Genomic DNA, 26,085 nt, shown 5'->3' with positions numbered 1-26,085 from the left:
AGAAGTGTACTTGGTTGAGGGACTTGATTTCAGAAGCATACAAGGAGCCACACCACAGCCCTTCTCTCCTAAAATATTTTTGAATTTTAAGACCAAGAAGGCTCATTAGATCAATAATTCTGTTCTTCTCTCAATATAAACTTTATATGCTGTCCATCTACAATGCCCAGTAACTTGATGGAGTTAAATATTTTAGATGCCCAGACTCAAGATGCCCATAGGCTCAAGTGTTTTCTTACAATGATGGCTTATTCTAAAGATTTGTCCTCCCATATGCTAAAAATTTACTAAATTAATGTGTTCTACTCAAAGTTACGTGTCTTCGGCTTTTACATCACTTTCACGAACCAGTCTTAGTAACTACTTTCTCCTGTGGAAAGTTCTTAAAAATTACATCATCAAGTCATCAAGTCACCTTGATATCTTAAGTGAACTAAAATGTTTCAGTCGCCTGCTGTATATCTTTCTGTCTTCTGAGTCCATTATTTTTTCACCTCTAGTCATTCCCCCACACCCACAACAGCCTCTCTAAAATTTGGATGTCAGAATTGGAAGATGTATTTCAACATGAGCCTTACAAATGCCATTTACAAATTAAAAATCCCCCAGTGACTCACACATTCTTTCCCCCTTCTAATTCCCTTCGTTTTTGGATAGCCACCAAGCCCTGTGAGACAGGAAGGAATTACTCATAGCACCTCTGACAAGCATCCAGCAAATGCCTACTTATGGGTGTCTGCAAACCCCCAGAGGGAGCACAAGGGATTCAGGACAAACCAGGGGTAAATCCTTACATTAGAGAGTATCTTGATCCCAGAAGTGCTCAAGCGTTTTAGAAAATCCCAATTCTATTTCCCCTTCATAAGCCCTTCTGATGTTTTTCCTCTTCTCTGCTTTTGTTTACAGCTTTTGCTCATATCTGGGATATTTCACATATAGTCAGTTAAAAATTACTCCATGATGGGAGGCATTACCAGAACAAGTAATGGCTTCTGAGAATGGATGAACAGCTGATCAGTTCCAGAGGCCTGCCTTTAATGTCTTGATCAGAGATATAATGGTCTTCAAAGTGCAGGAATTCTTGAAGCTGAGAAGAATTTTGCCTGTGTGCCTTGAACCTGGATTTTAATTAGCAGTTATGCCTTCTGACCATCAAGCAGAGGAATTTTGGCAGTAGTCTTTGAGTGTTATCAATTGTTTTTATTTGACAGTGATAGAGCTGTAGTTTGTTGAAAGTATGTAATGTTGAGAGGGGTGGTAATGTATATGTATTTTCCTCTTTGAGAAAACTTTACTGGTAAAACATGCTAGTAAGTAACAGGTGAAGGTAGGTAATGGTGAAGTGCAGAAATTGCAGTGGTGTCAATTTGGGAGGCTTCTGAGCTCTTCCCTTTAATTTTCCATTCTTGTCTTCTGTTTTGATGGTGTTTTTGTAATCTGTTTTATAACAGCTCAGGTCCTGCAGCCAAGAAGGCAGAAACTCCCTAATAAGACTGCTTGTACACTGGTTCTATGAGCTGTCAGCCAAACTACAGAACATGAACCTGAGTGGGACTAGCAGAGTAAATCACAGCCAGTCAACAGAGAGCTGCAGATGGGCATCTGGCCTCAGGGTGGAAAACACATGGTTCCAGTTGGAGATGGGTGTTGGAAGTGTGAAGGCTGGAAAAGGTAGATTTGGAAAGTCTACCTGAGTTTAGCTGTCATTGAGACTGTTCTAAGTGCTGGTGGTTAGCCAGGTTCTTCTGAAACTTCTTCTGATTTATTTTTGTGCCTTTAGTAGTTTTTTTCCAGTGTCCCTAGAGGTAAATATGCGCTCTCCATTTTTTTTGCTCTGATTGCATTCTCTAACATGCATTTTTAATTTCAGCTGTGTAATTTATGGTGATCTTGTTTCAGAAATTTGAGTGCTACTGAAAGGCAAGAGTCAGTACCTCTTTTTCCTAGTAAGGCAATTTTACATGTGGTACTTTTCCTGCAAATTTCAAGTTCTGTGTTCAGCATGGATGTGAAAGTGGCTTAAGATGTTTGTATCCAGAATACTTCCTTATTTTTCAAGGTTTAAGCAAATTATAGGGTTGCAGTGGACCTTGACCTCTAGTTCATCTTTCTGTCCTGTGATCGGATCAACTTCTAGCAATTCCTTATATCTGTTTATTGAACTCCTTCTTAAAACCTGTAGCTTTATCCAATGTTTTATTCTCCTCATCTTTGAAGGCTACTAGGAAATTTGAATCTTCCTGCCTGCAGGTTAAGGTCATCACTTATTTTCCTGCAAATCATGCAGAAAAAAAAAATCCTTCTCTTTCTGTCTGCAACAACCTTTAAAGCATGGAAACTTGCTGTCACACTTGAAATAAATGATTCTGTTTTACCTAACCTGAAGAAACAAGGTTCAGTCAACATTTTCTCATAGGTCTTGTTTTCTTGCCTTCTAATCTTCTAGTTGCTCTGCTTTAGATGTTCTCCACTTTTTACTGTTAGCTTTTGTCCTTGAAGCATGATTCCTTCAATATGGTGTTTCACAAGTACTGAATGGAGCAATAGGATTACCTTACAAGCCCATCTATCACATGGTATTTGTCTATATCCATCACACTGTAGTGCTTGCCTTATTTTCAAAAACATGATACTCCTCACTCATAATCAATGTGTAATGCAGAATAAACTTGGGCATACTTTTCTGAAGAAGAAACCATTTTTTTTCCGTATTGTTTTGTCCATATAATTACTCCTATTGTAATGCAGGGACTTCTACCAGTCCTTTTTACTTTCTGCATTTGTGCTGTTTTCCCATGTGCTACCTCCAGTTTGCCAAGGTAATTTGGAATTCTTATTCTGTACTCTCCTGCCATTTATTTCAGTCTGGCTAGCAAAGTAGTCTGGCCTTTCCTCTGTTCTTCTAACACATATAGATGTTATCTACAAATGACTAACAATTAATAACAGAAACACTCCAGATCACTGCCCATTTTTGTGAAAAACACTACATATAACTGGATTTGGGACAGACACTGTGGAGCCTTATACAATATCAGCTTCCATTGTAACAGTGAACTCTGATAGTTCTTCCCTGATTTTCTGAAATCATCTGAACTATATTTTCCGAGCTGACATATGACATGTCATTCTAGGCAATATTGAGAACATTTATGAAGTTGGGCAGCACACATTGCCAGAGAATAGAGAACTGACTCTTATCTGATTTTATAAATGGTCATTTGTTTTTCCTCTGCCAAATCCAAAGCTCTTCCCATTTCCTAGATAGAATTCCTGGCTTTTAGAAGCTGTTCTTAATGTATCCTGTATTACTGCCTTTTATGTTGTTTTACTTCCTCTGGAATATGACTGTCGTGCAATACCAAGCAACAATGACAACAAAACTGAAACATAATTACATGTTGCAAGTGTTTAGTCTGAAAACTCACATTATTCCTAGCTCAGGACTGAGCCTGTCAGCAATTCAAAATATTCAGATAAGAAACCAAAGCACTTTACATTTAAAAACTACAAGGGAACATGAAATTTTTGTCCTGCAGGAAAGTGCTAAACTGTTTTGCTTGCTTTTAGAGAGTGTGACAGATAACATAGATACTCCCACTCTAAAATGTGGGTAGAGATGTGCAGGACAAGAGACCAAGATACCTTGGTTGACCCTTCTGATTATAAAATGGATGACTCTTCGTACTATAGAGCATGGGTGATGTTAGGGTACGAGGGAGCAAACCAAGGATCACAGATACATATCAGTTAATTAAAGAAGAATATAGCTAGGTTGTACTTTGCAGGAGAAAGTGGTACACAGGCAGAAAAGAGTCTTTTTCTTTTTGGCCAAAATACTGGTGTCAAAGATTTGTGTAATAATTTAGCAAGCCAGGTGTTGCCTGTACTGAGGTTTCAGTTTTACCGACTTCAATGCAGAAAACTCATTGTGCTTAGAAATGTCCATGACCAATGCATGCTCTGTATGGTGAGAATCCTTTATTTCTCCCCTCCTTCTGCCATTAAAATAAAAATATTTTAAACATTTAATAATATTTAAATAATAAATTAATATAAAATAAATAATAAATATTTAAAAATATCTATATATTAAATACTGTATAAAAGCCCAGCAATTCCCTTCCAAACCCAACAATGCGCTTCCAGAGGTACTGCAAGGATGACTATATTACAGGTCCTTGAAAAATGTATGATAGCAGAACCATTCAGGTACTGAAGATCCAAACCGGATGTTATACCTGGAATAAAAATAGAGAGATGTGTTAATTTTTTTTCCACAACATTTGATAATATTTTGAGTGCACAAGAGTAATTCGCAATATTTTTAGCTTCTTAGGCTCTTTATAATAGTTGTGGGAGTTTTCTTTAGTAGAATTCTACCCCTTGCCATTCTGGCTCAAATAAACTGGGAAGCTAAAAATACAAGAGTTTCATTCAAAGTCTATGGGAATAAGATGGCCATGACATGCCTATAACTCTCTCTGAAAATGCCTTTTGTCTCTGGAGAGATCATATTGAGATGGTTGTGAGTAATACATTGTGGGAGTTTTTCCCTTTAACACAGCTGTTGTTTTAATCATGTGCCAAGGACTTAAAACAATTGTGATTTATCAGCTAGGGAAACAGAAACTTGATGTCATACTCCTTGCCAGATTTTGTAAGATTGAATCAGTATTTTTGTCTATTTTTATTTGTCATGAGGAAAAAATATAGTTTCTATTTTGTTACCTTGTCTAAAATTAGAAAAATTGGATTGGGGTAGAAGTAGACTTTGTACATGGTATTATAATACTGAAATAGTAGATGAAACAACAAATTAAATTTTAAGATAAGGCCAATAGTAAAAGCTTAAAAATTATTTGCTTGACTAGAAAATATAATTTTTTATTTATAAATTTATAAAGTTAGGTAGTGGCTTTTTTATATTTATCACCCTTTCTCAATACATAAGTTCATTCATTATTATACTGGTGAGATAGCAGCGGTCTTGGTAGCCTCATGCAGTGTCCATTCTTCTTCTTTCTTCATTTTTCCTGTTAGTACATGGAAAGGTTTAAGAAAAGTTCACTGTCATAATGATTTGGCAGTAATTACCTGCTTGTGTGAGCCATTCAGTTATGTGTAAGAGAAGACAAGATTCCACTAGAAGGCAAACACTCTGTGAGCTCCATGACACAGCTGAAGGACATAACATTTTATTTTATTATTTATTATTATTAATTACGGCTGAAGGAGTATATAAATTTTAACCTCTCCTCCTTTCTCATTCTTCAGTGGCTCTGTGATTGAGGTGTGTCAATGCTCTCTCAGGCTCACGGTGTGATTGGTGGGTCTGCCCTGTGCACTTGATGATCCTTACAGGTCCCTTCTAACTCAGGATATTTCATAATCTTTCCTTCTGTGGTATGCAGAAAAAGAGGACTTCCTCACTGGATACAAATGAAGTATGTTTTACAGCCTTTCAGACCATAATCCTTACTGTAATGTTACTAATGTTTTGCTTGTTTAAAACCAGGAGGAAGATTAGTCTTCTCAGCATGCTGAGCAGTTGCTAAGAGAACCCAAATTCCAAATCCAAAGACCTTGTCTGAGAGTAATTAAGCTGCAAATTTGAGTATCAGTGCTTACAAAGGATTTAGACATAACCTTCTGTTTTTCTGTGGTGCTGTTAGCAAAAAGTGTGATTTTAAAACCAATCAGTGCAGTTTTACTGGGGCACTTAAAATTGCTCTTTTTATTTTACATTCAAGATTTGTTTTTACTGAGTTTTTTTTTTGTTGTTGTTGTTAATGTCATTCTTCTCAAAGTTTGCTTTTCATCTTCAGTCTTGTTTGACGCCTTAAGGTGTGGATAAAGTCTACAGTTTAGCTTCCCTTTCCTTCCTTTCATCCTAGCTGACATGTATGAAAATTTTGCTAATTTCACTGTCGGATCATAGAAGGATATGGTGCTTCCAGAGGCAGTGGCTAAGCTGGTAGCTGCCTTATTCAAATAGATAAAGAATAGTTTAAGAAATAGGTGACATGAGGATTGAAAATAAAAGAATAATTAAAGGAAAAGCACATAGTAGTAAGAGGATTGTAATTATTACTGGTTTTGTTCAAGATGCATGATGAGTCAATTCAACTACATCAGTTTAGGCATCCTTATCCTTTTCCCCTTCACTGTTGGTCATTATCATTCAGAGTGTCACATGAGAAAAGGGCCTGATTTTTGCACCCCATTCTGGAGAGACCTTAGCATATTCTGAAGTGCTATAATATACCTTAACATACCTAATTTTATATGCTTAATTTTATTTTTACTGTTTTAAAATGTGCAATTTATGAGTTTTCACAAGAAAAAGAGACCATCCCTCCCTAAGCTCTTCCAATAGAGCCCTTAAACTCTTCCATCGTAGCTCATGAAACTCCAAGTTATACATACAGGGGATTAAAACTAGGGGATCCACCCTGTTAAATTCACCGCCTTTAATTTTGTGCGGGTTGTCTGATAATTCATTTCTTAAAAGCCTCAGTAAGTTCACAGAGTCCAAGTGACATATGCTTCCCTCTACAGGTATTAGTGATCACGGAAGGCATTTCTTCCTCTTGGTATTCCTTGTGATACCCCCTCTCAAGTAGCCTAATCACCCTTTCTTCTGGCATGTACCATGCTTTGGATACCATGAAAACAATGGGCAGGGCAGCTGGGAGCCTGATTTTCATGCTGATGGTTCCTACCAGTGAGAAATCCCTTCTAGTAGGTCAGATTGGTTGGAATCAACTTTGCTGAGAGATGAGCTTTAAGCATTAGATGAAAGTAGAATACAAGCAAGGTTATTTAGTTGTGTATTATTTCACTTTAAAGTAAAACTTGTTTTTTGCATATTACCTATTCCTTAATTGTGTTTTCCTGCCTTTTTCTCTTCCATGCTGCCCCAAGCTAGACTGCCCTAGTCTGTCTGTGCCTTGCAAAGGAAACTTCTTTTTTCGCTTCCAGCAACTAAATACTTGAAATCAGGTAGTATTGTGGAGAAGCAGGAAAGTTTCCAGCCTTCCTCCTTCCCTTTGTTTCTTTCTTCTTTCCTGATTAAACTGATAATGTTTTTTACTGTATACTCAAATTATCAAACATTTTCTTCTGGCTGCTTACATGTTTTCCTATCTCTTGAAGGCTATTTTGGTTAAAATAAACCAAAAATTACGATAAATATTAAATGCATTATATTTTTCCTAGATTTACAGGAAATATGAAAGGCTAAACAATGATATTTGCAATCTAGAGAAGTATGCCCATCACACATTGATCTTTCTGGTTTTTAGCAGCCAGATTTTACATTCTTTATTCTGTCAAATCAACCAAGCACTGTGAGTGAACAGTGTATTGTATAAGGTGCAGATCATATGCATGAAAACAGACTAATTATGCTAACATTTAAACAGTAAATTCATGATAAAACTCTTCAGAAGGAAAACCATTTTGATATGAACGTAGAAACTGTAGCTCTCTTACAAATAGGATTAGTTTATATACTATTCTACAAGCCAAGTGTTTATTTCCAAACACTTGTGGTTTGCACACGTAAATACAGACTCCTAGCCAAGGAGAAGGTTATCACCCACACAAGCATAGCGAAAACAGGATGGCTGCCCTGATGATGTTGATTACACTTGATTTTTGGTTTTTGCATCTGTGACTTCTGTCACATATTTCTTTTTTAACCTTTGAGCACTATGAGCAATCCAGCAAAGATGGTAAGCATGATTTCAGCTTCGACCTAAGTGGGATTTATCTGCTTATTTTAGAGAGATCTAAATTGTGTTCTGAATTATTTGCTGATTTCAAAGCCTGCACTCATTCACCATGTGAATTTACCTTTTAACTTCACCAGGAAGAAGATTAGCTATTCTTTCAAAGTATTTCTTTGTTTTTAAAAAGAATAATTAAATTTTCCATATTTATCTCGTGGTATTTCCAATGTTCACTAATGAAACAAGGCAGGTGATCAAGGTCAGCTGCACTCTTTCACTGCTGCTTAGTGTGACTCAATATAAATGCATTTTCTTAAAAATATGGGTTTCCTTTTTTTTTTTTTCACTTCTTTTCCCCTGTAGACACTGCATGTGCCTGCATGTGTGGTTGAGACTGTTTTATTTCTGACTTGATTTTTTTTTTTTGTTTCCTTACATGTGAAGGGTTTTGAATCAGATATAGAACAGTCTGTATCCAGCCAGAGGAACTGAAAATTAAAGCATTCTCTCGTGCTGGGTTGAGATGGTGGTTGAGTTGTACCTGTTTACCACGATGCTGGAGCAAAGCATGTGGATACAGACTTTTCCAGTATTATTTTGTTCTGTCCAGTAGATTGAAAAAATAATAGTTCTGTCAATTTAAGACAGGGCATAGTCAGCTGTTCCCCTTTTAACAAGTTTAGAGGTTGGCTACTTATTTTGATGAGATCCCAGTTCTGCAGCTTTAGAGAGCAGATGTTCCTGGTGTAATCTGATAGTAATTTTTACTCTATTTTCTAATTTGTAGTCAAGGATAGATGATTTGATGAGACCAAGGCCTCTGTGAAACCTCCACCCTACTTTACCTCAAGCTGATCCCTTGACCTCAAAGAAAGAACGAACAGTTCTGCAGTAATTTTTTTTGGTTTTTTCTTTATTTTATTTTGCATATGTGTGCTGTACTTTAGTTGTATTCAGATGAATACAGAGCACCAATGAGATAATTTTGAAGAGGCTTTTTCATCCTTGCTAATCTTTGTCAATGGCTGGTAAATCATTTTATAGAAGATTTAAGCACACATTTTTTAAGAGCAAATTGGAATAGATGCTTTTTTGGCAGTAACAAATAATGGTATGCTAAAATTGCTTGTTATGAGAATTGACATGTAGAAAGCAATAAATGAGGAAGAGGAGCTCTGAAGGAGACAATACAATAACAAGCTTGGTTTCAGCATGTGGTAATTTTAGAATTTGTCATGTCAAGAAGTTTTTGCACAAATCAGTAGACATGCAGCTGGAATAAGCAACTGATTTATCCCTGAGGTACAATTAATTATTTGAGGATTGTTGCTTCTGTTTTATGTTGTTTGTTTCTTAACTGGCCCTGACTGTCATAGATCTTCTGGGCTTAGATCTTTTTAATTTTGTAAACCTCATTTTGTGCAGTCTATTGGTTAAACATCAGCACAGGCACACAGAACCATATGGCGTTGTATTTCTTGGCCTGAGAGCAAGGAAGTCAAGGCACTTGTTCATATTAATATATCCCCTTTTGTGGTTGCTTTATTTTTTCACTATTTTAATTAGTCTACAGAAGTTTTAACTTAAAGAACTTGCAAATGAATGTGTGGCATAGAGATGTCAGTTCCAAAATCTGTATCAACACTTTTATGAAAGGTCATGATGTTAATCCTGCTATTTTTTTCCCAAGGCGTTACAGTAATTTTTGTTACGTCTGTGTATAACTGTGTCCTTACTTTCCCTCTGGTTTTACAGGGCACAATGACTACATGTGTCCTGCTACAAACCAGTGCACCATTGACAAGAACAGAAGGAAGAGCTGCCAGGCCTGCCGACTGAGAAAATGCTATGAAGTGGGAATGATGAAAGGTGGTATGTACACAGCCATCATCAAGTCTTTAGCATTACTGTCTGCCTCCCTGACTTTTAACTTCATTGGGCAGCTGATAAGGTTTCTAACTAAAGGAGGAAGCTTCTGATTTGATTGAGTTGAAGTCTATTAAATCAAAATTATTTTATTAAACAAAGAATGAAAAGCTCCCAAATATAACATTATCTTGTCCAAATGTGCATGAAAAATAAGAGGACCGTTGATTTCAATAGAATTAGAATTCCTCTGTTATTATTTTTAACTCAGTATTTTTTTGGTCTCTCATGGTAGGCTTCGAATCCTGCTGAACGAAATTTAACGCAAGATTTTGCAGTTCAGTATGAAGAGCACTGATAGTCTCAAATCAGTCCATATTGGTTAAATAAACTTCTGGATATGTAATTCTTGTTCTGTGAATCCTGGAAGGGAAAGTTAATTTCTCTGTTCTGGTACTGTGCACATATTTTAGATGTGAATTAATTCAACCCAACAATATTAAAGGCTTACTCATTTTGTAAGAACTGAGAAAAATGCCACTTTCCTGGAACATGTGTAATAATGATGGCTTGTTGTAGCCTGCTAAAAATTTCAGATTGCTTTTATCAATGAAGAATAATCAGTGGCTGTATGTAAGCCTATATCTATAGGGAAAACTTAGCAGACGAGTATGTGCTCAGAGCAGAAGGGATTAAATCCCATGTATTTTGTGTGTAAAGAACTACTTAGGTTACAGACTGGTTCTTCCTGTCTTTGGCACACCTAATGCTTACTCATGCCACAGAAAATCTGTTGCAACAGAGAAGTGTAGCTCATCAGGTTAGTCCTTTCCTCAACAAATCATTTGTAAGTCCAGCAAGCATAGGCCAAAGCTGGGAATCTTAGGAGAAAAAGGGAAAGACTAAATAAAAAATGATCAGTTGTTGCTGCACTTGAGATTGGACCTGGGTTTTTCTCAACTCAAGGATTAGGAAAGAGCTGAGACAGATTTTATTAATCTCAGTTTTGGGATGCAGTCAGGAGGAAGATGTAAAATCTGCTTTTGCTTCTAGAAGTTAAGACAATGGTTGATTTTTTCGTGAGATTTTATTTATTTATTTATGTTTGTATATGATCTGAACATCCTGGTTTATATGGCTAGAACTCATTAAAGGTTATGTCATTAATATCACAGCTATGACCCAGAAAAGATAGAGGTTCAAGAAATGCAAACTAAAATTAGAGAATCCATAAATGAATACGTCTTGCAGATTTAACTTTGACCTTTGTACGTATGGCAGATCACAGCTAGGATTTATAATTATGCTTTATGTTGATGACATTACATTTTCATTTGGCACATTTACATCCAGTTATGCTTACGTGTATTTAATTAATGGTCCACTGTACTAGCTTTGTGTTTTTCGTTCTCTTCTCTTGGATGCAGGTTCTAATAAGTTTTTGATTATTCTATATGTAACTTTTAATCTCATAAAAATTGTAAAGATTTCTCAACTAGCATTTTTTAGATTAAAGTAGTCCAAAATAAATACTGCAATTCTGTCTAAATTTTATTTCAAATATAAATGTTCTAGAATCTTTATTTCATACAGTGGTTCTCACCTGAGAAAAGCTGTCTGCATTTCATCCTTTCCTTTCCTTTTACAATGTTGTAAGATTTCTATAGTCACTACAGGAATTGGCAGTTCAAAAATAGTGTTGTAGTACTTTTATTGTTTTGTTGTTGTTTTCTTCTTTTAAGAAACTAAACTTGCAAACAAGGAGATCAGGATCAGCATAAATTGTATCTGCTCTTATAGTACTACTAATAATGCATGAAATCCATCACTGGTTCATAGGCAACAGTTTTAAAATATTTATTTTATGAAGTCTTGGAAAATAATCTTGAGATCCCTCAGTTACAAGTAATAAATCTATTTTACCTGCAGATGGCTTCAGGGAAGGTCATGTACATGAATAAAACATTCATGGTTTTTCTGGAGTCTTTGTTGATCCCCTATTGTCCACATGGACATGTGGGGAAGAAAAACCTCTCTTCTGCATCTAGAATTTTAGTTGTCACATTTCCCTCAGATGAAGATAAAGGTTAAGTAAATATTCTCTATGTTATGCTATCTGCCTTAACTTTTAAGTGACAATGTTTACATGCTTTTAGTTTTTAATTATTTTTTTTTTTCCTGAGGAGAGCTATGAAGATTTTCTCTTTTAATAGATATAATAGAACTTTTCTTCAACATACTAAAATCATGTAGCTCTGTGGTTGGGTCAAGGTTCACACTGTTGTACAATAAATCCTAGTTCTTGTGATCAAATCTTTCAGTTTAAATAATCACCCCATGTTCACGTTGAAGGATTTGCCTTTTTTTAAGGCATTAATTCCATCATACTCTTGAATATTTGTGTCTTATCTCACTTTTATCTCTGTCTCCACAATTTCCTTATGATGATACAACTTTTAGATATAGTGGAAAACACATGCAATCTTTCTTTCCTCTAAATGTAATCCCAGTTTTCCTTCTGCACTTAGTTAGCTGAGGTTTCTCAATAAATTGTAAAAGTTGCCAACTTGTGACTTTTATCTGCCATTTAAGTGATATGAGTAACAACTGATATTAAATATGGACTTTCAGTAAATATTGGGGAAGGTAGACAAAATCTTGATTAAGTGTCTCTAGTTAATTCTAAATATATGATATAGAATATGGTTGCTGAGATTTTCCTCACAGGAGGTCACTTAATGCAGAATGAAAAACTCCACATATATTATTTTTAGCAGAGTGGACACAACTGAAATATGTTTTAGAGGCTTCATGTAGAAAAAAATGGAGGCTTCAAGTGGCTCTTGAACTGTGTGGTAGGAACATTTACTTATGAGTTCCTGTGGAAATTTTATTGATTTTCTTTTTTTCTTCCTTGTCCATGGGTCTTTTAAAAACTTCTTCCAGTACTGAAGAGTTATTTTTCTTCTTTCCTCTTGTGTTTGCAAGTGTTTCCTTCTGCATCTGTTACTGTGCTGCTTCAAGAGACAATTAGACTGCAAGAATCTCTGCTGATGCAGTCAGCATCTGAGGCATAATTTACAGCTGTTATATTTTGTCCAAATGCTTCATTCTCTTTTTCTGAATAAACCCAAAGGACATAAAAAATTACGTGTTATTATTTAGTCTGTGCTCCCCTGTTTGTACGTGAGGATAAAGGGGGCACATCGAATAAGATCATTGCCATGTCCGTTTTACTTCTGTTGCATAGCAGGGGACAGAAGCCTTGTTTTTGTTTACAATCTGATGCCTTCTTGAAGATTGTTTCTGTTCTGATTTGGAGAAGTGCACTCCAACTTTCAAATGATGGAGAGTCCCAGCTTTCAAATGGAATTACAGCAGTTGCAACCCTGAGACTCCAACCATACGTGCAGATGACTTCTGCTCCAATACAGACCTAGTTTGCTGTTTCTCCATTGTTTTAAAAGCTTTCTGATGACTTGGGCCCAAAGATCCTAATTTTATGAAACCAAAAGCACCTTATTTTATTGTTTTTTATTAATTTTATTAATTATTTTATTTTATTTATTTTTATTTTTTATTATTTTTATTATTTCTATTATTTCTATTATTTTTTATTATTTTTATAGTGTGGTAAGTGAATGAGGGTTTCTAGGAGTTAGCATTCTTCCCCTCCTTTCAATGTGTGACAAGACAGATTTATCATTAAGTGCCATGTGGGATCAGAGCAACAGGGTGCTAGAGGAATTCGTGGCCATGGCAAAAAATTGCCATAATGCTAAATGCCAGACACCTAAAGAAAAACCCATTATTTACCTGATAGACCATGTTTAACCACACTGACAACTACATAATTCTTTCAATTCTTGAGTGCTGATGGCTTCCTAACATCAAATCATAGGAAATGTGGCCATCAAAGATCTGAGTGCTCATGTGCTAGATTCAGATGGTGATTATGTATGTGACATGGGGTGTTTACTTCTTTGAACAGCCTGAAATCTCAGGTTGTAGAGAGAAGATTCTGTGTACTGTTTGTTGTGATAATGAAAATACAGTGTTACTGCACATTTGAAGCCTACATCCTTCAATGTTACCTTCAAAAATTGTCTGAGAATGCTTCAGAAATTACTGCTATACAGCCCAGGGAGTGAAACTCTCTGCTGGCTGTAACAGAGTGCTAAAATCACATGCCATTTGACTGTAGAAACTTTTATTGACTCCTAGAGACTGGAGTCTCTAGGCTTCAGTTTTTCTGTTACATTCTTTAGAAATAGCTACCCACCTCTAAGCCAGTCTGGGTCAGTGCAACAGTCTTGCTGAAATTTAAGATTTTTACAGGGAAAATGGAAAAACCCAAATATTTCATTCTCTCAGAGAAGGACCTTGCTGATTTTCATCTTTAAATGGAAAGAGCTGTGCTTCCTTTCTGAATTCTATATTTATTCATGCAAAAAGGCTAGAGAGTTATTAAAATCATTCTCAAAGTAGAAGTAAATTGATGTCTGATGCAACCACTGGACAGGCTCAAGGTCTTCTACATTTTCATGTAATTATCTTTTAATGAACTACTATATTAAAAAGAGACATTAGTGAATGAAGGAAAATGGACTGTGGATGTGAAATGATTCTGGTTTGTTCAAGGAGAACCTCAGTGATATTTATTAGACATACTGTTCTGTACTAAGCCAAATAACTGTGTAGGTGGGGCCTGATAAATGTATGAGGAAATGTACTCTTTCAAGTTGTAATTGTTGGGCTGAAATCATGTACTCATGAACATTTGAAGCAAAGTTTTATGAGTTTACAGAAGTTTTCTGGGAAAATAAGGTGGAAATGAAATCAGATTTTTTAGTGAATTTTTTTCTCTCCTCTTTGCCCATGTGCAAAGGGGATCACTGCCATAAAATTGTCTCAAAATACAATATTCCTGTGTTCTGCCCCCAAAATTAGAAAGAGAGATCATTGTTGTGAACACCTTTGCCAGAAATTATTTATCTTCCTATTTCACTTCATAAAATGATCTGTGCAAGAAGGAAGTCTAGGAGGTCATTTGTTGAGCCATCTGCTCAAAGCAGATTCAACACTTAATTTATACATGGTTAAGATCCTTTGCAGTCAGGTGGAAATAGGATAAAATGGGACAAATTGTCTTATGCTTGGTTGTGTGCCATAACTGGATATGTAAAATTTTTAATGTTTAGCTCTTGAACACATGTTTGAGATTGTAAAGCTGATTATAGTTGTATATTTGTTTACACTGGCTTTTTGGCCTTTTCATACTTTTTTCATTACTTGAGTAATTTCTAGAGTACTAGAGCTATAAGAGAGTTCAAGAGGGATTTTTTACAAAATAATTTAGTGGTAGGACAAGTGCTAATGGCTTCAAACTGGAAGAGGGTAGGTTTGGATGAGATACTAGGAAGAAATTATTTTCTCTGAAGGTGGTGGAGAGAGACATGGAGCAGGTTGCTTAGAGACTTTGCCCCATCCCTGGAAGTGTTCAATGCCAGCTTGGATGGGGCTCTGAGCAGCCTAGTCTAATGAAAGGTGTCTTTGCCCATGGCAAGGAGGTTGGAACTAGATGATCTTTAAGATTCTCTCCAACCCACAGCAGTCTATGATTCTGTGATTGTATAATGGTTCTTCTCTTGTTTAGACATTTACAGTTCAGTTCTAGCACTCAGTCCTGGTATCAGCCCAAATACCTCCAATGCTAAATTAACTTAAGTAATTTCTAAAATGTAGCAATTAAAATTTCTTTCTTGTTGTCTTTGAGATTTATACCAATGGACTCATTGTCCTAGGGTGACTGGCTTTCCCAAATCATGGTTGATGTAAAGGTAGAGAAAGTTCCTCTAAAGGCCTTATTGTGATCCCTGAAATACCTAAAGGCTCATTGTAAATATTGTCTAGAAATGGGGCAGTTGCCATACTATGGTAACCAAAACTTGGTATGAGTTTATAGGAGTGTCGGCACTGAAAGGGATTAATTTGAATGATGGGTTAATTGAACTTCTCTTGTTTCACTCCTCCATGTCCTAAGATGCTCTTTAAAACATGTGCTATGACTGCCAAAGATTGAATACAAAAATACAGATTAGGGTGAATCATGTCTTGCACCTTCATCTTTAATTAATAGATCATTGGTTCTCAAACTGTGCATTATGAATAGTCATTAGAGACCCCAAATGACATTTTCCTGCTTGTTAACAGCTATTTTTTGTCAGGTCTTTAAAGCTTTACATGGAAGACCAGTTTTATGATCTGCATTTTAGTTAGTAGGAGTTCTGAGGCACTGAGATACGTTGTGTGACTTGGTCAATGAGCAAGCTAATAGCAGAGCCAGGAGTTGAACCAGAATATCTGAATCTAAACCCCACACTGTGACTTCTCTCTCCCTCTGTCTCCAATAGAAGGGGGCCCTGATTATAGAGGAGAAATAAGCCCCAGTTTAGAAAAGGATAAGAGATATTTTTTGAAAAAAACCTCACATAAATAGATGTACAGCACTCAGGAGTCGAAAAGACTGTAACATCCAGGTGCACAGACTGAACACAAATCTGTTACTTATTTATAGTCCTGAGTGTCTAGATATCCTTGTCAGAAACCAGGCTGTTAAGCATTGTCACTTGGGGCAGGTCTGTTTGAGATTAGACATTAAATTCTGATTAATCTTTTTAGAAGATTTCAGACAATGTTTCTCATTTAAACTAATTGTTAACCCACCTGGGTTTTCAGCACAATTTACATCACTGTTTCATTTTCCGAAAGAGAAATGGGAATGAAATAAGGGGATGATTGTCTGAATTGTATTCAAAAGAAGTATTTATTAGACTATAAAATTTGAATTTGGAAAGTGGTGTTACTTTTCTGTGACCAAATGATATATTTATATAGAGAGATTCAAGCAGAAAAGTTCCCAAAAATCTCAAAAGTCTTTAAAATGACCTTGGAAGGACCATCACACTGAGATATGTTACAATATTAGAGCCTACATTGCAGTCATAGCTTCAGCAATCTGCATCCATTACAAATCTATCAAGAATGAAATTCTATTGTTGACTTCTACTTAGGTACAGCAGCTACAGTGACCTTATGTTTTAAAGGAAGCTTTATTTGAATTCAATTTATATTGAATTCAGCAGAGGTGTGCCTAATGAGGCCTACCTGTGAAGAGAAATTGCCATAGGAGGCTGTTAGGAGACAGCTGCCTTTCTTGCCTCTGCCCTTCGGACTCTAAAGCCAGTTGTGCTTAGACATTTGTGTCTGTAAGGGAACTGCTGGCTTGTTCACACTGTTCTACTTCTGCAGTCCCTTGCTTTGGTTTACAGGAGCAATGACACCAAAGTGGGCCTGCACTCAGCCCCAGAGGACTTCCCCTAACTGTTTAGTAAATCCTTTCCATACTTGGACATTTGAAGAGGGGCTTTTGAATTTCTGGCCTCTTCAAACCCAGTTTCAGTTTCAGAAAGGCAGGTTTATGTGTTAGGAAAACCTGTTTTCTTCCTTTGCAAACACTGGTGTAAAGGATTTGTGTGACATCTCTGCCATGGCCTGTTCTGTGCATTCCCCCTTAACACTCTGATCATCAGCGGGGCAATTGACTTTGCCTCTCTGACAGATACCTTCTTATTTATAGTATCTTTTACTTACCACATACATTTTGTCTTTTATTGCCAAGCAGGGTTTGTTTTACAAAACACTAGAGATTCTTTCTCTCTGGCAATTTTCAACAGGATGCCAATGAGGTAGGTTGGTCTTGAAGAGCAACAACATTGTTTAGAAGAGAAGATGTTTCCAAGCACATTTGAAACACTCTTTTGACAAACTGACAAAATTATAGGCTGTTAATGCTACAAGGTTGTGCCTGTATATAAAAGCGTCAAATCTCTCTAGTCTGGGGTCTGCTGACAAGGACCAGAAGTGTGGACAAAGAGCCTTAGGTTCAAAGGTTGTTCCAGGTTGCAAAGTTAGCTGGTAAACCATTTACTCATCACTGTTTTCAAACCCAGTCATAGATCCATCTTTTATGTTGTCTTCTTAAATGGGGAAAAAAAAAACAACAAAAAGAAAAAAACAAACCAAACAAAAACAATGAACACAAACAAGCAAAAAAAAAAACAAAAACCAAAACAAACAAACCCCCCCATGTGGCAACAAACTGTTGTTGACTGACCAAATTTCTAACAAGAAAGACATTGAAAAATGTTATATAAACTAGTTCACAGGGAATATATTTAACTTGAATAAAATTTGATATTATACCTGTATCTTCAAATCTAAAATGCATGATTCTATAGTTCACACACAGCTGAGCAAATGTGATTCTAATTGGTCTCCTCATTTCCTTCCTCTAAATATTCTTGAATACTTTATATAATACTGAAGTTATAAAAGTGGAGCTTTGTTATTAGCAACAGGTAGGGAAAAATGGTTGTTGTATGGCTGAGATGCAATGCTCATTCAGTGCATTTTTAATTTTGGATATTTTGTTTTAATGATCTGGGATTTATTTTTAGTTTTGTTTTTATGACATGTGGGAAAACACTAGGGAAATATTTCATAAGAATTAACATTTCTTTCACAAGCATATGCTCATAGAACCTTGAGACAGAAAGGACGTTAAAGATCATTAGTTCCAACTCCCCTGCCATGGGAGTGTCATATGAACTTTTATTGTCCATATGCAATTTTATTGCTGATCAGGTTCTAATGATTTGTGATTATGTATAATTACTTTGCAGTTTTGAAACCTGTCTCCATGTCCAAAAGTCTGACTGAATTTACATATGAAGCTTTATAAAGCTGCCTTTGAAAATCTTGTCTCTTGCAGCTTTAAAACTGAAGTGGAAATTGTTTTAGAGTTCTTACAAAATGCATAGTACTTCAATTTTTGCTAGAATATTGTTTTTCATAACACTTGACAATTAAGATCCTTTTATTGGCTGGACTGTTGAATTAAAATTGATGCATTCATATATTTAAAGAATCTTTACAGAATAATTGCACTTTTGGCAAGGAAACTGTGGTTTGATAGAGTTGCCTTTTTTGGACTTAGTGACTGTGCATCACTATTATCTCTTTTTAACAGAGATAAAATTTGATTAAGTTGAAGGAGATTTGAGAGCACTTGCATTTTTCAGAGAGATACTCACTCCTGTTTAGTCCAAGAAAATGAATAAGTTTGTTGCTTGTCCATTTAGGGCTTAGGTAAGGAGTTAGTAGTAAGTTCTATAAATCTCTGATGAATATAGTAATTATACAGGTTCAGAGATCTTTCTGTCTGTGATCATAAAAGCTGGTGATGTGATGCAGAAGAAATGCATACTCTTACTGACTTTTTTTTTCAGACTTGGTCTCTTAAATCCAATAGCAAAATTGCTATGGTTGGTTGGTTGATTTTTTTCAAATCCCAAAATAAAAATTCAAAATATAAATTTGTGTGGGGCATCTCCTTCAAACTGGTTATGTTCAGCTTTGCTTAATGCACCACTTATTTTGTTCTAAGGTGAAAAAAGGCCAGTGGTAGGCTTTCAGATGAATTAAAAATAAAACTATTGTTCTTATTTAACATCTGGTTTATTTGTAAACAGCTAAATATGCTTACATTTGACTCCTTTCCTCTGTTATGTAAAATCCTCAGCACATCTTTGTTTTACTTAGTAAGGCAGGCCTGGACTAAGTAAAAAAAGCAAACCCCAAAAAACTCTGATCTTCCAGTAATCCATGTGATGGAGAATTAGTGTTGAAGTTGCCCTACTTATATTCATTAACCTTTACTGAATTCTGTTCTCTATCACATTTCACCTGCAGCTTTCTAACTATACCACCTTCTAATTTATTCACACTGTCAGTTTTCTTTCTCCATGGTGTGAAAAAGAACCTCTTCCTGTCAGTTCTGAGGGTTCTTGCATGGGGTATTTTAATTTGAAACCTTCTTGACTTTGAAGAGAAGCTTTAGTGTTTTGTATCTTATTCATCTTTTTGCTATTCCTGATTTTGTAGTCTTGTATCTAGCTTGCAGGCCAAGCAGACATAGTCAACTTAGATATTTCTTATACCAAAATTGTTTCACATTGCAAATCACCTTATCTGTTTTTCTCTTATCCCTTTTTCATTTATTTTTATATCTCTTTTTAATTTGCGAAGGACAGAACTGCATGCAGTGTTCACTGTAGTGTGCCTCACGATAATAAACTCTGTGATTTATGAAGTTATTCTGTCCTCCCTTCCTTTCCCAGTAATTTCTAGCCTTCTATTTACTTTGTAAACTTATCTGATGTTTTAATAGTATTTTTCTAACCCCAAATTCTTGTTTATGAATTATGTCAGCCTATCTATTTATGAGTCTGTTGAACACCACAGACCCTAAGGATGGTTTCTCTTTGAAAGAAAATTTCTAGATGATTTCTAGCCGTAAAATTTGGAATATGAGAAAGTTAACAAATGCTTTAGTTTCTGTGAACCGTGTGGGCTTTTTCATGTAATTATATTTACATGTTTCACAGGGCAATTTTAATTCAAAAACGTTAAATTGATAGAAAGCATATAGCAAAAATATCTGTTACAAATAGAGCATACTTGCTATCAAGTATTGCAAGAAAGTTACCAGTAAGAATAGCTCCACAATGACAATTTGCCAGTATAAGATTTGTGTTTTTCTGAATAGCAAGAATCTCACCCCCTCCTCTTAAAAGAAACTGTTTAGTGGTAGGAAAGATTGGCGTTGTTGAATGAAAAACGGAAACAGCAACACACTTGAGAGTTTTGGCTTAGAAATAGTTTAGTCAATGGGAAAATGTAGATAGGTTAAGAAATAGGAATGATGAAAGATTTATTGAACTCCCTTTATCTGAATAGATTAATGGAATAGAATCACAAAGCCCAGCAGATTTTGAATGAATTAATAATAAAATGCCTAATCTCCAAATACTGATTCAATGAAAATCTTACCATAGTTGAAGAAAAAGGAAAAGAGATTTTAAGGTTCTCCCTATTCCTTTGAGGCTGGAAAGGACTAACATTTATTTGAAAGCATGAGATGAAAATGCTGCCAACAAAGACTGGAATTCTAAAGGTTTGAAGTTTTGTGGTGTGAAGACAGCTGAGCAAATGTGTTTCCCTTTCCCCAACTGTTAGAAAGACCTGTACTGATTTCTGACAAGTGTTTTGGTTTTGGTTTGGTTTGTTTTCAAATGTTTTCTCTTCCCTTTCTTGAATGGTTTACATATTTATTCTCTGTAGATACTTCTCTTTTATTTCAAGCTGGGACTAGTGCTGCTTTTTCCTATTGCATGAGAACTCCAGAATAAGCCTCATCATAAGCTGCCTTTTCCTCATATCTCAATTCCTTGTGTGCTTTCATTATTACTTGGTTGTCCTCCCTTGCCTCCTCTTGATGATGGATTTAAGTTTTTGACTCAGTCTCAAAATGCCTGTTACTCCTCCACTTGGAGACAGACTTAACCTGCCCTTTATGGTTGGAGTCCATGTGGGCTTTATCATTATATTTTTCTTGTAACCCTTCCACAAAGGGAGATTTTGTTCCGCAGCAAAGGTCTTATGTTGTTTGAATTGGTATGGCTGACTTGATAATATCCTAAGGTTCAGGGTCATACAGTGCAAAGCACATTGCAGAAATGTGCAGTAATGACAATAATGGTTTCTGTTGTGGTTATTTCAGCCTTTTGACAGTAGGTCTCCCACGTTAGAATCTGAGGTCGCAATTATCTCTCCTTTTCATACTTATGTTTATCTACTTAAATGGCATTCTTTATTGCTATATAAACTCATCTTATAATGGATACTTTCTTGAGTATTTTTATATAATTATGAAGATCACAGGCTCAGTAATAGGATGATGTTTAATTAAAATAATTGGTGACCTTAAGCAAAAAAAGCTACTTCTGTGATCCGTCTGCCCCTCCAACATCATTAATTTATCATTGATTATTTATAGAATAATGTTCTGCTAGAGGTTGGGACACACTTTGAAGTTTCAGGCTATAAAAAAGTATTTATTTATTCCCAATAATCAACTTCCTTTTCTGGGGCTAAGGCAGCTGTACAGTGTCACTAGTCTAGAGTTCTGTGTAAGCCAAATTGATTTGAATTGTAGGGAGGAGTGCACTATTCCTGACACTGTACTTTAAAAGATAGTTTTTCTGTCCAACTACTGGTGTAAGATTCCTGAAGAAGTCTTCAGAAAATAAATGGAATCAATGCTGCCTGGGTCTATCAAAAGCATCTGCTGTTGACTGAAGCCAAGTGTATGTAATACTTAAGTTCAAGGAAGGGAGCTCATTATATCCTTGTGTGTCTCTAGGAATCCGGAAAGACCGCAGAGGTGGGCGAGTGATGAAACAAAAACGCCAAAGAGAGGAGCAGGATTCCAGGAATGGGGAGGCTTCTTCAACAGAGCTGCGAGCTCCCACCCTTTGGACAAGTCCACTGGTGGTTAAACATAACAAGAAGAACAGCCCAGCCCTGTCTCTGACGGCAGAACAGATGGTCAGTGCCTTGCTGGAAGCTGAGCCACCCCTAGTTTATTCTGAATATGACCCAAACAGACCATTCAATGAAGCTTCTATGATGACCCTGTTGACCAACCTTGCAGACAGAGAATTAGTGCACATGATCAACTGGGCAAAGAGAGTTCCAGGTAAGGAAAAAAAAAGCCCTAGTCAACTATAAAACCTGTAGATCACAAACAAAAAAGTAACCCCATGTACTGATTTTCTGACTACTTATTTAATTCAAATTGTTAATTTAAGCATAAATACATTAACAAAATTTACAACATTAAACACATTTTATGTTATATTGGTCAATAAAATGCTATAGTGCAATATAAGCGACTTTTGAGGAAAGAGTTGTTCAAAAAAGTTATTTTCCCTCTCTAGAATGTTGGGCAGGTTTTTGTTTGCAAATTTTTTTTTTTCATACAAAACTGGTCAAAATTAAAGGTTGAAAGAGATTATTGGTCAAATCTAGGCAATTTGATCTAATCAAATTATGTTTAGTATTTTGATACCCTTAGAAAAGGGTTACTCTCATGTATGTAATTTAAGCCATAAGTTCAGTACTAGTACTAAGCCCATAAGTATTACAATGATTTATTTAATTGCCAGTTTATAGTTTTGACTGTGAATTACAGTTTTTTCATGAATTTTGGGTTTGAAAAAAAAATCCAGAATAACAGTTTTAGTATTAAATTTTTTTTTTGGTACACCACAATTCCCTCATTTCCCAAAAGGGATTGCAGAATTGTAGGAAATATGTTTCTCTTTGACTGTATGTTATATATTCATTCATGTAGTTCAATTAATCTATATAAATTAAATGAGAGAGCAGTTTTGTAGTTAAAGTTCATCACCTTTCTGAGTTTCAGTCTATACAAATACTCCTCATAAGTTAAGATTTAAAAATTTGGAAGACATTTATTGCACATGTCATAGTTTTACCTTGGTAAAAACACCAGCACACATGGTAATTTATAGTTCATAATTCACCGTAATTCTGATCTTTTAAGTTTTTACTGTAGCCATTTATTTAATTAAAATTATGTAGATGCTTTAGGAAGGGATGCTAGAGACGACTAACACGGCTCTCACTCACATAGTGCATTACCTCAAAAGAATTACACCCAGGTTATGCCATTTTTCTGTTTTCCTTCATCTGAACTTGGCAAGACTGTTCCTGGTAAATCAATAACCATGTCTTTTGCAGTCCTTAAGGGTTCCCTTTCAGCCACTTTTCACATGTTACTTTGTGGGCTCCAGCTGTGATCAATGAGAACCTGTGTGTGTTTCATTTCTCATCGTATCTTATAAGAAATCACTTGAGAATTTTATTCTTGACAAAGTCACGGTGGTTGAAGCCTGATCTACAGGTGGTTCTGGTGTTAATTTAGGTATGTTTTGCATCATGCCATTAGAAAAATGCTTTTGAAACATACACAGTGTTAAAGCTATTCACTATCAAAAAAGATAAATTCAAATTACCTTTCTATGGATTTTTAGAGATATAATTAATCTCAGTCTGTTAAAATAAATTACTTAAATTTAAGATGAATATACCACAATTCATTATGTTGTCCAACTAGAAACATTTGGCTTCTTCCACAACTTTTGATTTTGAGAGTGTAATTAATGGAAATATGTTTAGAAATGAAGTAACATTTTCAGAGAATCAAGATCTGGCTTTTATTCAGAAATCTCTCTAGAACTGCTGGTCACAAGAGGATTAAAACTGGCAATGATCAAAAAATTTCCTGGTTTACCAAATATAAGCTTCACATTTTAAGGAAAAATCTGATACCAGAAAATCAAATATATAAGATTATCAACTGTTTATGTCTATCCAATATATTTTACATTTAAATTTACATTAGTTGTCAAAATAGCTCCTAAGGAGAAACCAAGCCCAGTGACTTGACCATGTATAGCCATTGATAAGTACTCCAGCAGATGAGGTTTTATGTAGTACTGTTGAACTTTGGCTAGAATTAAAAAAACAAAAATCCATTCCCAGTCATAGTTTGATCTATTAGGCACTGTAAAAACAATTATACCTAAGGAAAACAACAATTATACCAAAAGCAGGGCAGAGAGAAAAAAAAAGTTTGGGGGTTCTGAAAGTGCTGGACACCTAGCTGGTTCTTGATGTTGTGGCCTGGAGAACAGTATGCATGAACAGAAGCAGAAATTAAAGTGTTTTAGAAAGCTGATTTAAAAGAATTCAGTTCCAATTGTTTACTTACCTCTACAACTGGGACCTCTGAAATGAAGAAATTTGGATCTAAATGCTTAAATATATATATTTTTTTCATCTCTTATTTGGTCCCTAGGAAAGATTGGGTGTAGCTAGTTGCTGATATTATATTTTAGAAATACTGATCACCTTTCAGAGACCGAGTCTTTGCTTGCCAAGATTTCCTTTTGCTGGGACATATCTGGAATACATATACATTAATGGAAATATGTATGACAGTATAAATTGTATTTTCATCCCCACAGTACATTGCCATTGACTTATTATTAGGAATTATACTGAATTGAATTATTATTAGGAATTATACTATACAGCTTAATCAGAGGGGATTTTTTATGTATTAGGCATGAACAGGGGAACTGAATTACTTTACTCTGTTAGGTATTTGGTGTAACAGCATTGTGGAAATCCACTCAGTTATTTTTTCAGCTAGGGTTTCAAGCTTCAGGATCAAGGGTAAGAATACATTTTTTTCCTAAAAAGTCTTTTTCAGCAGTAGGAAAAAAGCAGTTGCAGGGAACAGCTTCCCCTACGCACACTTTTCAAGCCTTGGAAACATTGTGCAAGTTAATTTACCTGTATGCCAGATGTTGGAAAACAAGTAGTAAAGTCTATTTGAGTGGCTGAGTTGAAATCACATTCCATAGTGATCACAGAATCACAGGATATGCCATGTTGGTAGGCATACCAACTGGGTCCAAGTCCTGGCCCTGCACAGCAACATCCCCAGGAGTCACACCATGTGCCTGGGAGAGTAGTCCAAAAGCTTGTTGAACTCTTCCAGGCTGATGGGGAGCCTGTTCCAGGGCCCAGCCTCCTTCTTGTGAAGATCCTTTTTCTAATATGAACCTAAACCTCCCTGGACATAATTTCAGGCCATTCCCTTGGGCCCTGTCACCACAGAGAAGAGATCAGTGTCTGACCCTCCTCACTAAGAAGTTGTAACTGCAGTGAAGTCTCCTTTCAGTCTCCTCCAAGCTGAACAAGTGACCTCAGCCACTCCTCATGCAGCTTCCTCTTCTGGCCCTTCACCATGGTGGCCTTCCTTTGGCTGCTCTCTAACAGTTTAATGTTATATTGTGATACCCAAAACTCCCCCAGCACTCGAGGTGAGGCTGCCCCAGCTCAGAGCAGAGCAGGACAATCCCCTCCCTTGCCCAGCTGTGATGCTGTGCCTGATGCCCCCCAGGACAGGGCTGGCCCTCCTGGCTGCCAGGGCACTGCTGGCTCGTGTTCAACTTGTCATGGACCAGGACCCCCAGGTCCCTCTCCATGGCACTGCTCTCCAGGATCTTATTCCCCAGTCTGTCTCTTAAGGTTGCCCTGTCCCAGGTACAGAATCTGGCATTTTCCCATGTGGAAATTCTTATGGTTGGTGATCACCCAGTTCTATAATTAGTTGAGGTCTTTCTGCAGGGCCTCCCTGCCCTCAAGGGAGTCAGCAGCTGCTCCTAGTTTTGTATCGGCTGTGAACTTGCTCAGTATCCCTTCCAGTCCTGTGTCCAAGTAATTCATGAAGATGTAGAAGAGCCAAGGGAAGAGGTTGGAGCCCTGTGGGACCCCACAAGTGACAGGTCACCAGCCATATGTCACCCCATTCACAGTAACCCTTTGTGCCTGACCCATGAGCCAGGTACTCACCTCTTGCATGATGTTACGAAGTAATTTAAACAATCCCTTTGTACAACCCCTGAACACACACATACACTTT

The 26,085-nt window shown here is 36.3% G+C and overlaps 1 protein-coding gene across 1 annotated transcript in view; it reads left to right on the top strand.

The window, feature by feature from the left end:
• Positions 1 to 26,085, top strand: part of ESR1 (estrogen receptor 1) — a 161,179-nt gene that overhangs the window by 87,260 nt on the left and 47,834 nt on the right. The window contains exons 4-5 of the mRNA XM_014263581.2: positions 9,492 to 9,608; positions 21,928 to 22,263. Coding sequence (XP_014119056.1) covers positions 9,492 to 9,608; positions 21,928 to 22,263 — 453 coding nt within the window. The remainder of the gene's footprint in view (positions 1 to 9,491; positions 9,609 to 21,927; positions 22,264 to 26,085) is intronic.

Source organism: Pseudopodoces humilis, chromosome 3 (assembly GCF_049639895.1).
Source record: "Pseudopodoces humilis isolate 2021_Gansu_Grassland_sample_001 chromosome 3, ASM4963989v1, whole genome shotgun sequence".
In the NCBI taxonomy this organism is placed as follows: Eukaryota; Metazoa; Chordata; class Aves; order Passeriformes; family Paridae; genus Pseudopodoces; species Pseudopodoces humilis.
The sequence above is the reverse complement of the archived record's forward strand: the minus strand, read 5'-3'. Positions and strand labels throughout refer to the sequence as shown.